This window comes from Zootoca vivipara, chromosome 8, assembly GCF_965207765.1.
Source record: "Zootoca vivipara chromosome 8, rZooViv2.hap1.1, whole genome shotgun sequence".
NCBI classification, from domain to species: Eukaryota; Metazoa; Chordata; class Lepidosauria; order Squamata; family Lacertidae; genus Zootoca; species Zootoca vivipara.
In genome coordinates, this window is record NC_142591.1 from 77,194,147 (window position 1) to 77,208,659 (window position 14,513).

Below are 14,513 nucleotides of genomic sequence, written 5' to 3' on the forward strand. Positions count from 1 at the left end.
ATGGCCATTGGTCACTCTGCTGGGGACTGATGGGAGCTGCAGTCCAACAACATCAGGAGGGCACCATGTTGGCTACCCCCGTGCTAGTAGGATAATACCATGACCTATGCAGCTGTTCTGCTGCAAGGAATCTTGTACCCGAGCCTAACCCACTTTCTGACTTACGTAGCCAGGTCACTTGGGTCCAGTCCATTCCCCACTTAAATCTGCGGCAAAATGTGCACTCTTTTTTAATGGAACTGCACATGATACTTTAATTACAGAAAAAGACTAGCAGTTATAAGCAAGTTTTAAAACGCAATTAGTAACACAATGCACGCTGAAACTATATTGCTGCGCCATTAAAAGAAGTGTTAGGCAATGCCTGAGTTGTGTGGTGGAAGATTAATTTAATTTAATGTTAGAAACAGTATGATCTTGGTTGGCGTTATTCTGCTTTTCACAGATCTGTAACCACTTAATAAAACTAGATTCAGTTTTTCAAAGCAGGAAGATACATACCCACCACTCTTGGTCCTCTTCACCTGTCACAATGATAACTTCTCCTTCAACAAATGTAAGCTCATCATCATTATCTGCCTGGCAATCATAGATTGTCTTCACTCGCCTAACTTTGTTCTTTCCCTAAAACGTAAATCACATTATAGCTAAAAGGCAGGAAAATACCAGCTATAGAACAAAATTTTAACGTAAAAGCAAAAACACTGAATGCTACAATACATTTAAACATTTCAAATACTTTAAACCAACAGAGGCCTAAAGCCCTCACAATTTTTATGTATATATTGAGTAATTTAACATTTTCAAAAAAAATTTAAAAAAATCTTACACACTGGATTTTAAAAGCTACCCACAGAACATTTAAGAAACAAAGGTCCTGGTGTACAGTGAATTACAGAAGAAGATGCAGGTGTACCCTGAAAGGCTGCAGCAGGGAATACACCACTTGTCTTGGAGGCACTAGGTGAATGCATTTTTATTTCTCCAGGTGTTTCCAAAGGGATGGAGAACTTGTGACACTCCAGGTGTTGCTGGACTCAAACTCCAGTCAGCCTCAGCCAGCATAGTCAGTGATGAGGGGCGATGGAAGGTGTGCTCCAGCAACATCCATGGGATGCACAATGCATACATATGTGATTGGGTGGGGGTTATTTTTTGTTATATATTTTTTGTATTTTTATACCCTACTCTTCACCTGAAAAGGCTCCCAGAACAGCTTACGTAAGTACAAAGGAGGCAGCCCTTGCCACCAGGCTTACGTTCTAAAAGACAGAACACAAATGGAAAAGAGGATCTGGTGCAAAAACATGCCATGCCACTTGGATCCCAGCCAACAGTATTTATTCCTAATGCCCCCTTCCTGGCATGTGCAGCTCACCAAGATGTGTGAGCAGTTATCAGAGCAAGAGGATAGAGAGTCTATAATAAATATTAGCTAAAACCTTTATGGCCATTATCTAGAGAGCCTCTTAAGAGATTTAGGACCAATTTCTTATTTTCTGGCTGAGTAGCTCACTATCATAATGTTGTGGCAGCAAGCAGAGGGCTGCCAGGCTGAAGAAGTTAGCCAACCCTGTTGCATATGTAGATTTTATTTACATTGAGATTTCTATCCCACTTTCCCCCTTCAACTGATCTGCTCAAATCACAAATGATTTGGGGGGGAAACAAAAGGAACAACTCTCACTCACAATAGTTCAACCATTAAAACAACTCATGACAAATCCAATGGTACATTTCTGCACAACAGAAAATCCACAATGGAACTGGGGGATTCTTTTCTCTGCACTCCAGCCTCCCACACACCCCGCAAAATCTGCTCCATATATGGGCAAGAGCGGAAGAAGAAGCCCTACTGCAGAAAGAGACACCCGTTTGTGCTCATTGGGTCTCACCCTAAATAAAAACAAACACATCTCAAGACACTCACAAACATAGTAAGGGCAACAAAATCTATCTAGCAGCATTATACATTCCTAGATAGAAAAAAAACATTTTCAATGCTTTGCCACCGGCAGTTATATAAAGACAATTTACCAGGCAACATTGGCACTTGAGAGTTTGCCTTTGTGAAAGTGGCTCAATTGCAATATTAGTTTCTTCTAGACAGGCAGCTTCCCGTTTCTGCGGGGGTTGCATTTCTGGCCAAAGCACGCATTGGTGGAGCATGCAAAAATCTGCCCACACCCCCTGCTCTGCCCTCACTCCTCCCTCTTCTGGGTCCAAAAGGACCCCCACATTGGCAGATGTGCATCAATTGGATGCACCAAAAACAGTCACCGCTTGCGTTGCATTTTTATAGGGATTTAGGAGCCAGGTTTATTCCCCAATATTTTAAATACACTTTGGGAACTTAGATGAAATTTGTTTTTCAATTTTCACAGTCCTCCAGCCTCTCTGCCTGGCTACTAATCCAGAATGCAGCAGCTAGACTGGTGACTGGGAGCGGCCGCCGAGACCACATAACACCGGTCTTGAAAGACCTACATTGGCTCCCGGTATGTTTCCAAGCACAATTGGTGCTGACCTTTACAGCCCTAAACGGCCTCAGCCTAGTATACCTGAAGGAGCGTCTTCACCCCCATTGTTCAGCCTGGACACTGAGGTCCAGCTCCGAGGGCCTTCTCTCCCTGCGAGAAGCGAAGTTACAGAGAACCAGGCAGAGGGTCTTCTCGGTAATGGCGCCCGCCCTGTGGAACGCCCTCCCATCAGATGTCAGGGAACTAAACAACTATTTGACATTTAGAAGACATCTGAAGGCAGCCCTGTTTAGGGAAGTTTTTAATGACTGATGTTTTAATGTCTTTCATTTGTTGGAAGCTGCCCAGAGTAGCGGGGAATCCCAGGCAGATGGGTGGGGTATGTATGCATGTATGTATACTACTGGGACTCTCCAGCTTCACTTACACCCTTCCTGTTTTGTCAGGCTGGTACATCTCCCTGCACTCTGATTTTAAGATGGGGGATATAGTGGGGTGTGTGAGCATGTGTAGAAATCAGCCTTCTGTACAAGGGTCAATTTTACATTCAACGCTCCATCTGCTTTTGCCTCTGGCCCCGCCCATGCTGCTATGTATTCCCCAGAAGGTTTCATATAAGGATTGCAGCTTTCAAACTGAAAAAGGTACCCCTCCCCTAGTCTAGATAACTGGTAACCTCCAATGGTGCCGAGTATCTGCGACCGGGTGGTAGTTATTGTAACCTCAAGGTCAAGGAAGGGACACACTTATCATCCCTTTAAGGGCAGTAAGCGCCACTCGCTTGTTCTGCAACACACTGATCATAACCTGGACCACGCTCAGTCAAATCCCCTTGGCTAGCTTGAAGAAGCCTTGATGGGCAAGGATAAAGAGCACATGGTTAAATTACTGCAAGTACCTTGTCCACATAATCAGGCTGATTCCACAAAACAGGATTTGATGGGGCACCGGACACCTCATTTGCACATGTCCCAACAATGGCCTTCAAGTAATCATGAGAAGAGAACAATTTTTTTCGTCCTCAAATTGCCTATGTTAGTCATAAGTTTATCAGCTGGGCTATTTTGAAATACATGATTGTGACTGTGCAGCAAGTGATTAAAGTCAGCCAAGAAGCAACAGAAAGGTATTGGCATTGGGGCGGCAAAATGCACCAGGAAAGCTGTTTTCTTCAAGCAGCTTCGCTGTGTACTTCAAATTCCCCTGGTGTTATTTTCTGCACAGAACTCTGCACTCCGCAAAGCAGGGTTGGCAGCAACAACAAACCCTCGCTGCCCTCTAAGAGAACAAACCATCTATCTACTCACCACGTTAATTTTTCTAGGAAGCGGCACTGGGGTCTCTGGCAGTGCATGGGTTACATCATTGGAGTCTTCAGATGCTTGCTTTTGGACGGCCTCTTTCGATTGTACCTTTGGAGAAAGATCCACAGAATGAGACTTTTGATTTGCCTCCGAGGGCTGAGGTTTCGGTGACATTTCTCCAACTGGAGTTTTAGCCAAAGCATCTCCTAGCTGAGGCTTGGGAGGAAGGTCCTTCATTTGCGGCTTCGGAGGCAAGTCTGAGAGCTGTGGTTTCGGTGGCAGGTCTCCTAACTGGGGTTTGGGGGGTAATTCTCCTGGCTTGGGGGGCAAATCTCCAATCTGAGGTTTCTGGGGTAGTTCCATAGGTTGAGGCTTGGGGGGCAAATCTCCAGGTTGTGGTTTCTGTGGCAGATCAATACAAAGTGAAATGGACTTCTGAAAGGTTTCTGATTGTTGACTGGACTTGTCTATTGAAGGAAGGTGAATCGTCTCTATTTTTCTTAGTGCCACTGAAACAGAAAGGAAACACAATGAAATTAATTTCAGAACGAGTTGGTGGTCTAATGATCTGATTTAGTATAAAATAGCTCTGTATGTATTCATGCTCACAGATATACAGTACTTACCTTTTTGAGGTAGTTTTGGAAGAACTCTTGGACCCAGTGCAGTCTTAGCAGTCCCAGTGCTGATGAACAAACACATAATGGTTTACATCTCTATAATGAAATACCCCAATGCCTTCTTTTTAGAGTACCAGGCATCAACATTAACAGCACAAACATTTCCCACAGAACAGCCTGAAAACCTCACAAGGGTGTTGACTGTGGGCTTCCTTTACTCAAATATAACAAGGTTTGTATATAAGAATTCTATTATTCTAAGCTTGTTTTAAAAATAGGCTACTGAAGGAGTATGGATATTGACCTGTTCAAATAGGACAGCACTGGAACAGAAATCAGAAGTCAAAACAGAAACAAAAAAGAATCATGAACTGGGGCAGGGGAGATGTTGGTTCTTTGAATTCTGAATTATTTCAGCACTGGATGATCAACTCAAGGATATTATTAAAAATAAGAATATATATATATATGCCATATTATGATCTCTTGTACCTGACATGTTTGAAGATTTGCACTGATTCCCACATTTTCAGGGGTTATTTACTTCTAAATGCGACATTTGAAATTTGATCAAACGGTTTTGAAACAGTGCTAGTTTAAGCACAAGAAAGCACAGCATTGCCTTTTTCTAGCAGTGGGGTGGAGAGGAGACGTCTGCATAGCCTATTTCCTCAAAGCTAGCAGTGCAATAGATTATTTTAAAAGAGTTTTAAAGACGAAAACCTCGCAAGTTCACTGGTGCTTCAGAATTTTATATCATGGGTTACAAAAGCCATGTGAACATGTGCCAGAAAAGGCTTTTCGTGGTGTCAACAGGATCCTTTCTGAAATCAGGCCTGAAAGAAGCCTCCTTCTACTGACAGCTTTTCTACCTCTGTGAACACCTCTCTTTTTTAGATAGAGTGGCTAGAACTGCATTGCACGTGGGGCTGTATCACAGACTTGTCTGAAGAAAACATGATACTGGCTTTTACATTACAAACCCTGACTGTGCGCCTAGCAAAAGCCATTAAAAAGAAAAGAGAAGGTGAAATGTAAACAAGCTGAGTTTAACTATAAATATGTAAAAAAAAGAACAATTTTCTACTGACTCACAAAAATCAATTATCTGGATTAATATCATTGTTTGGCCACAGTGAACAAACAGGAAATATAAAAAACCGTACCCTGACTGTTGAGACATCCCCTCAAACTTGTTTGCAGTTTTTGTGGCTGGAGGACCCAAATCATTACCTATGGATTAAAACATTAAATAAGTATTTTGATTTTAAATTGGACGAAGTAGCAGATATCATAAACAATGTAAAGACTTTTCAAGTAGAAGCTATAGGATCTCACCCCTACATATTTTTTAAGGCATAGTGATTTAAGGCCAGAAAAGGCATTTATAATCTAGAATATGGCCTCCTATGCAATGTTAGTTTTGAGCAATTAAAGTCCCTCTGCTAATAAAGTATTTAAAAGAATTATACTATAACAGCATGTTTGTACAGGAAGTGCGTTGAACACTGTCTGTTTACACATTATGTATGTGATTGTGGCTAAGGTGCTATGAAAGAAGTTAGGCAAGAGTTAAAACTCTGTGATCTGAGGCATTTTCTCTTTTGAAAAATTGTTAACACTTCAGTCCATATAGAGAACTTCCTATTTCTGTAATATTAAAAAAAAGTGCTAAGAAGCTGGAGGTAGCACTCTAATTTACTATTGCAGGGCACTGGCTATATTGCTGAGGTTTCACATTCTGATACTAAAAACGCGCCCTGTGTCTACGAGAACTTTAAATTTTATCACCTTCTTTTACCACAAACTGAGAATCAATTTCTCCCAGAGAGGTTGAATTTGTTGATAACAATTAATCTAGTGATGCGAATGAAGAAATGCAAATAATCTTTCTGAAAATGTGTGCAATTCAACCCTAAGAACCCAAGTGATTTAATATGATTAAGGCCCATTCACACAAATGGCACTCGCTTAGAATGCAGGCGCAGAGCTTTTGTGTGAACGGGTCCTCAGAGAGTTAATTTGATAGTATAAAAGGAAACCACATTCTTGGCAAAGGAAAGGACTGGTATGATGGGTGAATGAGTTGCCGCCTGAACTGTGCCTCTTGCCTACAAACCTGTTTCAGACAGCCCAAAGAAAGAACTCTTCTTTGAGCCAACTCTCTTCCCAGCTGAGAAGCCAAAACCTCAGGCCAGAACAGCACGCAAAAGGTGGATGGGGGCAGCCAAAATGTGTTTAAGCATGTGGTTTGCTTCACAGTGAAGAGGAGCAGAAGACAAGAGTCCACCTTTAGTGGCCATCCAAGCAAGGAGAAAAGCCAAAAGTTCTGGAAATCTGGAGATTCAAGAGTATGAGCCTCTCTGCGCCCCATGGAGAGGACAAGGATAAGTTGCAAATAGTGGGGCAAGGCCCCCACTTAGAAGTAACTCTTGTTCCTTTGTCCCCACCCATCCCAGTTAAAGAAGCTTTGTTTTGATTGTCTTGTTCTTGTCTACGAGTGCAGTCAACTCCAAGACTTTTTATAGCTGGAAAGGTTCTTATTCTTCTAGATCAGGGGTGGCCAACTCCCAAGAGACTGTGATCTACTCACAGAGTTTGCTGAGCTTTTTTTTTTAGGAAGGAGGAAGGGGTTCGGGTCAAAGTTGTTGAGTTTTTTAAGGGAGGAGGTAAAATGTTGAGCTTTTTTCAGGGGAGCCACAGTTGTTCAGCTACTTTGGGGGGAGCCAATGATCTACCAGTGATCTACTGCAGATGTCCAGTGATCTACCAGTCGATCACAATCTACCTGTTGGACATGCCTGTTCTAGATCAAGGCAGCCCAACTTTTCGTACCAAGCGGGCCTGCAAGTGTACTTCGACACGGAACCTGTGGACCGCACACTGCCTTGTCGCTGGGGTGGGGTGGGGGCAGGTAGGCCAAGATAAGCAAGGCACCAGGCTTGGGGAAGGAGGTGTGAGGTTCTGGCAGGTTCTCCTACCTCCCTTCCACAACCGGGAAAGCACTAGCTAGGCTTTGGAAAGGAGGCGAGAGGAATATAGGACCCTGTCAGAGCCCTCACACTTCCTTCGCAAAGCCCAGCACCTCACTTACTCGGCTCATCTGTTGCCGAGTTATGTGTTGCCCAGTTATTTCCCAACAATCATAGTTCTGTTATAGTTTATCAACAGTTGCCATCTCTGTTTTATTTAGAAATTTCAGAGAATGTTATACACTGTTGCAACAACAACAACAACAACAAAAGCCACTTGAGCCAAAGCCAAAATGAGGATGGTTTTCTGCCACAATACATATGTTAGTATTTAAGGTGTCACAGGAATATCTTTGTTGTCTCAGTCTGGAGGTGACACAAGCCAGAGATGCAAGCCAAAGATTTACAGTTACAAGCAGCACACGGATACAAACACATAACTAAATTTAGTGAATAAAGGGCAGTTAACTAAGCATAGGCATTCCCTTTGTCATGCAACAGCTAATTAACTTCTCAACACAAAAAACAAGTGCAGTCCACTATTGGCTATGCCAGCTAAAAAGGGAACCCCAAAGAATAATGCATCTGTTGTTAGCTCTGCCACAGTCCTTGTTTGCATGTAACACTATGCCAAACTGTGGCTTAGAGTGAACAAGGATGTGGACTCCCAGAGAGGAGATCCTAGCTGCCTTGCTCCTCACCAGCTGTTCTGCTACTGTGCTGAACAAAGGATCGTCTGGGCTCATGGTAAACTATGGTTTCTCCAGACAAACCATTGCACAAAGCTTGTTACAGCTTATAGTTTGTCTGAGGAAAAGTACTGTATGGCCACCTTTACAAAATGCTATTTTGTATGGCCAGAAACATTTCCCCCTATTCCTGAATTTCACTTTTTTACATGGACATGACAGGGCCTGCTGAATTTCTCAACTTTCAAATTCCAAAAATCAGGGGGGCTAAAAAGATATTTTGGTTAAATTAATGTAGTTTAGTTTTGCTTGGTAAGTCAATTGCGTGTAAAAATGCATAGAAAAAAAACCCTCATTGAAGAAATTCACAAAAATAAAGTTTCACTTCCTAAAATGACAAGTTATTGTGACTTGTAACATTACCCTGTAACAATGCTCAACCACTTACAGATGAAGGGAATTTTGATCTATAAACTGACACACCATTTCCCGCTTATTCAACTGTTCCTGGATTGGGTTTTTTTTTGGGGGGGGGGGAGGAACCATGAATCAAGTCCCAAAGAAAATCGTACAAATATCATACTTTTTCCCTAAAGGCTGAGCACAAATCAAATTGTAGATTTTTCAGGTTAAAGCTTTTTGCCATTGCAGTCAAAACCCATCATCATATTTGAAAAAATAGGTGAAGTAATTCCTTAGAACACTTTCAGAACTAAAGTCAAGGGCTTTAAAACTAGATATGTCAGGCAAACTTGATGTATAGAAATGTCACACAAGACCAGTTTGTGCATCATGGTAAACCATAGTTAATGGTTTGTCATGGAAATGAAACCACTCTTGCTTCGCTATCCCCTAGCGCAAGGAGAAGCAACAAGCCATGATCTCTGACACAGCAGTACACCAGAACCATAACTGGCAAGACAAAATGTAGCATTGGCTTCACACTGTAGTTTATCTGGTGCAAAATAAAGCACAATGCCTAGTTAGGGATTGTGGTTTGTTGGCCCCACTAGAGGAGTGAAGCATGAGCCACCTGTATGCTCACAGTAAGCTACTGACTGTGGCTTACTATGATATGCAAACAAAGCCAGTGGCAAAGTAATTTAGGCTGCAATCCTATACACACTTACCTGGGAGTAAGCACTCAATAGGACTTACTTTTGAGTAGACATGTACAGGACTGCACAGTAGTAAAGGAAAATCTTATAAAAACCTGAAATTTACTTGGCCAGACACAAAAAAAGTATTCAGCTTTAGTTATTGCACTTTAGCAGAGCAAAGTACAGACTATGGAGGCTAGAATGTTTTCAGCAGAGTACAAGGCAACATGGTAGCCTAGGGACAGCAGCAGCTTAAAAATCTTATGAAGAGTGTGTGGGTGTGTTTTTGTAGGGTGTCAAGCAAACACCTTAAGCTCTGCATAAACTGGTGTGATTTCCCACTTTCTGCCCCAGAGGATCTTCCTATCAATCTAAATAGAACTATGCTAACAAATATTGGAAATAATTAACTGCCCTATTATGAATGTTCCATCAGCGGATGCCAGATGGAATTATCTTCCCTCTATTCCCCCTACGTGCAATCCATGGTGTGTGTGTGTGTGTCTCCTGATCCACAGTGGCAATTCTGTGGGGGTACCGGGGGGGGGGATAAGCCCCATTGAGCTAGTGAGACTTGTTGAGTGGGCTCCTAATAGCAAAACTCAGGGGTGCCCTAACTTTTTTCAAAGAGGGCCAGATCTGCTGAAGTGAACATGCATGAGGGCTGGTTGTTGAACTTTTTTTTAGGATTATGCACCAAAGTTGTTGAGCTTTCTTTAGGATTGAAGTTGTTGAGCTTTTGTTGGAATTTTCCCCAGGGAATGAACTGCCACAAGGGTCGGATTCAACCGACCAGCAGGCCGGATTAGCCCCCCCAAAACAGACTTAGGACACGCCTGGTTTAGGTGAACCAAGCTCAACATGTTTAGTAACTGTGTTAGCTACTTCTGCACGTTGTTGCCAAGAGAAATAACCAAGGTAGCTATGAGCCTTCGGAACGACACTTGGCTTGAGCATCTCCTCTCACCCGAGTGTTGTTTTAAGTGTTTTAAAACTCACCCCAAGGAATTTGGCCCTTATTCTGGGGTCCATGAGGTAGTGGACTTGGTGGGTCAGAGAGGGTTCTTTTGTGTCCAGGGGGTGGGGGAGGGGGCCTCTTCTTAGATAGAGTGGAGCTGCCACTAGTGGTTTGAGTGCTTAAAGGAAGGGTTGAAGGAGGGCCAGGCGGACCTGCAAAATCAAACAAACAGCCTTTTACCAACACACAGAAGGGTTAGCACTAAAGCAGCACAAAAGCAACTACAAAAAAAGAGCACCAGACCACATTAAAGCAAAGGACTGAAAAGCAACAATAAGCAATTCCAAACTTTAACAACACTCTTGTTACACTCTAAACCTTTCTGGCTATGTAAGTATTTTGACTGGAACGGTACACGTATACACAAACACACACACTTGGTTACCTGCTCATCATTGCTCTACTAGAAGTAGAATATTTTACTTGATTGTTTCCACCATGGTCTGGATGAGGTGGGGTGATCTAATGGAGTGTCTGACGTATGGTACTTATCTCGTCAACTTAGCATTAGAACTGTGAGCAGAATGAGCATTAACCGAACCTTACTCAAGCAACTCTTTCTTAAAGTTAAGTAAGCACCTGAGTACTGCTGGATACTTGGTGCTTTAACAAAAGAGGTTTATAATAGCCTTCAAACTATTATTGACCATTCATGAAAGAGAATTGTAAACCTTCCACTTGAGCCCTGAAAACATTTCAAAAAGGAAAATCCCAGTTAACCACAAAAGTTTTACAACAGGTGTTTGGTATTTAATGACATACCTTTACCAGCATTTCTAGGAGGGAGTGGAGGGGCATCTACTGCTGTTGGAGAAGTTGTGGAGTCCATGCTTGCGGAGACAAAAATCTGATTGGGGAAGGCTCCATAGGAGAGTCGCTGTTTGTCCCTTGGAGTGCTAAGACCAGGAAGAGCCATTTTGTCTTGGGGAGAAGTACTGGAAGAGTGACAAAAGCTCTGGGGTCTTGGGGAACGCTCCTTCTTTATCGGACTAGGCTGTGGGGAAATTTAATACAGTAGACTCATTATAATTGTGCACCATCCAGTTTTTGTTTTTTCAAAGGGCAATGCTGATGAAAGAGAAAGAACTATTACACACATATATTTGTGCTTTTCAGACTTTGCAATCCCTCTGACCAGGAGGCAGCACTATACAATTTGGCTTCAGTTGACTCTTACCTAGCAGACAACCCAAAATCAATCTCCAGCTTCACTAATATACCGACTGCCATGTTTCTCTTTACTTCGGCTTTCTGTCTAACCAGGAAACTGTCTTTCGCTTAAGGCCTGAGACAGATGTGGGTAACAGTAGGCCTTTATGTTTTCAAAAATGGTGATCTGTTCAAAAAGAAAAAAAGAAGAAAGGGGGATCTGCCACTGCTTCTTTATCCCAGAATAGTAGGTGTAACCTGATACCTTAGGCACCTAGCAGAGATTAATTCAATCAGTTCCCAATCTCAATTAGGTGACTAAATGCAGACCTCATGGTCACAACATTCAGCCTTATTTTGTGCTTTTTATACTTTCTGGGTACCCCCTGACTCATCTTCCCACCTCCTGCTTTTTGTAATATCCAACCTGACGAAGAATTCTGGAGTGCCATAAAGCCTGCTCATTATTTTATGACATTTTGGTTGGTCCCTACTGTGGATTTTGGGTTTTTTCATAGGGACCAATACGGTTCCCTCTTTGTTTGTCTGTTTTAGAAATATATGAATACTGTTTAACATAGATGCAAAAAGTTGCCAAGGAAGAACTTGAAAAAAAAGTTCACGCAACCCAACTATATATAAATTGATCTCCTGTGTAGTTAAGAATGTCAGTGTTAACTGTACACACACACAGCTTTGCAGTACACCTTCCGTTATGTGAGCAAACCTGCTCCCAACAGCAGAAAATAAAAGTAATTCTCTAAAACCACTTGGCAAAACAAGTTGTAGCATAATGCTTGAACTTCGACAAAATATAGCTGTTTATTAACTATGTGGTTCTATTTGTTTGTACAAAGCTTTCCAACATGTATAATGGAGCCTGAACATTTTTTAAAAGACGAGACACAGCTTTTGGTGGAGGAATTTGTCAGAGAAGCAGGTAATGGGATATAGTGCTTAATGTCCATAGGAAAATGTGTATTTCTAACCCTATGGGGGAGGTGCTGTTTCTACTCCAAATAGTGTACCACCACTACAGGTTTCAAATTGTAGGTTTAGATCGTTATGAGGAGAGGGAGCAATTGGAAGGAGAAAAATTACAAGTACAAGGAGGGTTAAGCACTCCCCTCCCACTTCTCTGCTCTGAGGGTTGGACCCAAAGTTTGTTCATTCCATTATTTTTAAAAAGAAATAAAAGGGGGAAAGTGTACATCAGGATTCTATTATGTATGTTTGCACATTGTGTAGCTTGCTTCCAAGTCCCAGAAACTTGTCGCTAGTTTAGCTAAGTAGTCATTCTTTATTTGAGAACAAATTTTATATGATTTGTTGAATGCTAGGTAAATGTTTTAGTCTCTTCCAGTCCTTAGATCTCTGACATCTTCAATATGTCTACAGACCTCTCAAGTGCTTGAGAACTTCCCCATTTTGTGTTAGTCATTAGTTCTATATTTTATGATTTCATGATGGCTTAATGATTTTATTGTATGCTGTCTTGATATTTTTCTTAATCAGATGGTGGTATATAAATGTTATTATAAATGAATTAAACAGCCACACAGAGTGGTTGGGGTATTATTATTATTATTATTATTATTATTATTATTATTATTATTATTATTATTATTATTTATTATTGGCTTGTAGGTCTGAAACCTTCCATGGCCCACTAATTTAAAACTTCTTTATGGCCAAACTAGCACCTGATGTTGTGTGACGTTAGGTTGTTCAACTTTGAGCCTGTGGCTTGCAAAGGAATAATCAGAAGCAGCCTTAGAATATACTCTCAATTCTTCCTTGACAATATGTCAGGCAATGGAAGAGGTGAGCATAGTTTGGGCCAGACCATGCTGTAGGTCAAATAGAAAAGCCTGGCAGGCTGGAGGTTCCCCACCAATGATTTACAAGTTACTGAAAATATCTACAGTATTTGTGAGATTAAGATCAGTTACTAATCCATAGACTACCAGTACATAAAACTGGTTTAATGCAATTATAGCTACTCGTTTCTAACGTGCTGATCGTTCTCCACAGCTCCTGGATAAGCTTAGCATTCCTTCAGCAACGTTTTTGGACTCAAACTCGGCTTCTAAACTTCCTCCTTCTGCACTCCTTCAGGCAGCACGAACCATCTATTCCCAGACAAGCACATTAAGACTCTCACACAACTGCCTACGTGCAGTCTACTTATATATGTAAAGAACAATTGATTAGAACAGTGATTCAATATTAATGGCAGTAGAAGAGGAACAAGTAGAACTCCTCTTAAAAACAATATACAGAGAGAAATTTTTAGATCAAAGCAACAGCTCTCACTGAGCTTCAGACTTCAGAGACCAGGGAGGAATGATGGGTGCACTAAGAGTGCAGTCACCCCCAAAATTCAATGTCTAATAATTTGATCCAAGACTATTCTTTACCTTGTCATCCAAGTCATCATCGCTTTCATCCATTTCTTCCTGGCGAAGATTCCACTCATACTCTACGTGTACATGTGGATTTAGCTTTCCTGCTTTGGCCTGAGAAAGCTGAAAAGACATGCATTTTGGAAATGTTAATCTTAGCTCTTTAAGGAAAGATTAATTGTGTCCTTTCCAAGGGCAATTTTACCATGGTTTGACTTATACAAGCTCTAGACCAGGCATCCCCAAACTTTCCACCATCCCTGACCACTGGTCCTCTTAGCTAGGAATCATGGGAGTTGTAGGCCAAAACATCTGGAGGACCGCAGTTTGGGGATGCCTGCTCTAGACTATCAATAGCAAGCAGAAAACTCTAAATTCTTGTTCTGAGTCTGCTTTAAAAAATAAAAGACCCAGAACCCTGTGATTTGGCCTAGGCCTACAGGCTTGGTTACCCTTCTGTGAGTGGAATTGGTCTGCCACTCACAAAAGGGAGACAAGGAGGTAACTTTTGTTGACACCCCCATTTCTTCCCATGCTGTACAGAAGAGTTCTCCAACTCACTGTAGCAGATAGGGGGGGGGCACAGGAGAAACTGGTGAAAACCACCCTGCTCTACCATGAGCATAACTTCACTAATAGGATCTATGGAACCATTCTACTGAAAGATTAGAGTAGGGTTACCAGACATCCCCGGTCCCCGGGGACAGTCCCCGGATTTGCAAATCTGTCCCCCAGAAAGTCCCCCGATTTGCAAATCTGTCCCTAGGAAACGTGGC

At 41.9% G+C, this 14,513-nt stretch overlaps 1 protein-coding gene across 5 annotated transcripts in view; it reads right to left on the bottom strand.

Moving 5' to 3' along the window:
- The window catches only part of ASAP1 (ArfGAP with SH3 domain, ankyrin repeat and PH domain 1), a 140,230-nt gene that overhangs the window by 3,504 nt on the left and 122,213 nt on the right, over positions 1–14,513 (bottom strand). For 3 of the 5 annotated variants that reach the window (XM_060277613.2, XM_088675898.1, XM_060277615.2), the window contains 7 exons: positions 13,753–13,860; positions 10,946–11,177; positions 10,165–10,335; positions 5,571–5,637; positions 4,411–4,469; positions 3,788–4,293; positions 502–624 (listed from right to left, as the gene is read on the bottom strand). In XM_060277613.2, coding sequence (XP_060133596.2) covers positions 502–624; positions 3,788–4,293; positions 4,411–4,469; positions 5,571–5,637; positions 10,165–10,335; positions 10,946–11,177; positions 13,753–13,860 — 1,266 coding nt within the window. The remainder of the gene's footprint in view (positions 1–501; positions 625–3,787; positions 4,294–4,410; positions 4,470–5,570; positions 5,638–10,164; positions 10,336–10,945; positions 11,178–13,752; positions 13,861–14,513) is intronic. The other 2 variants (XM_060277616.2, XM_088675899.1) reach the window with 1 other exon arrangement.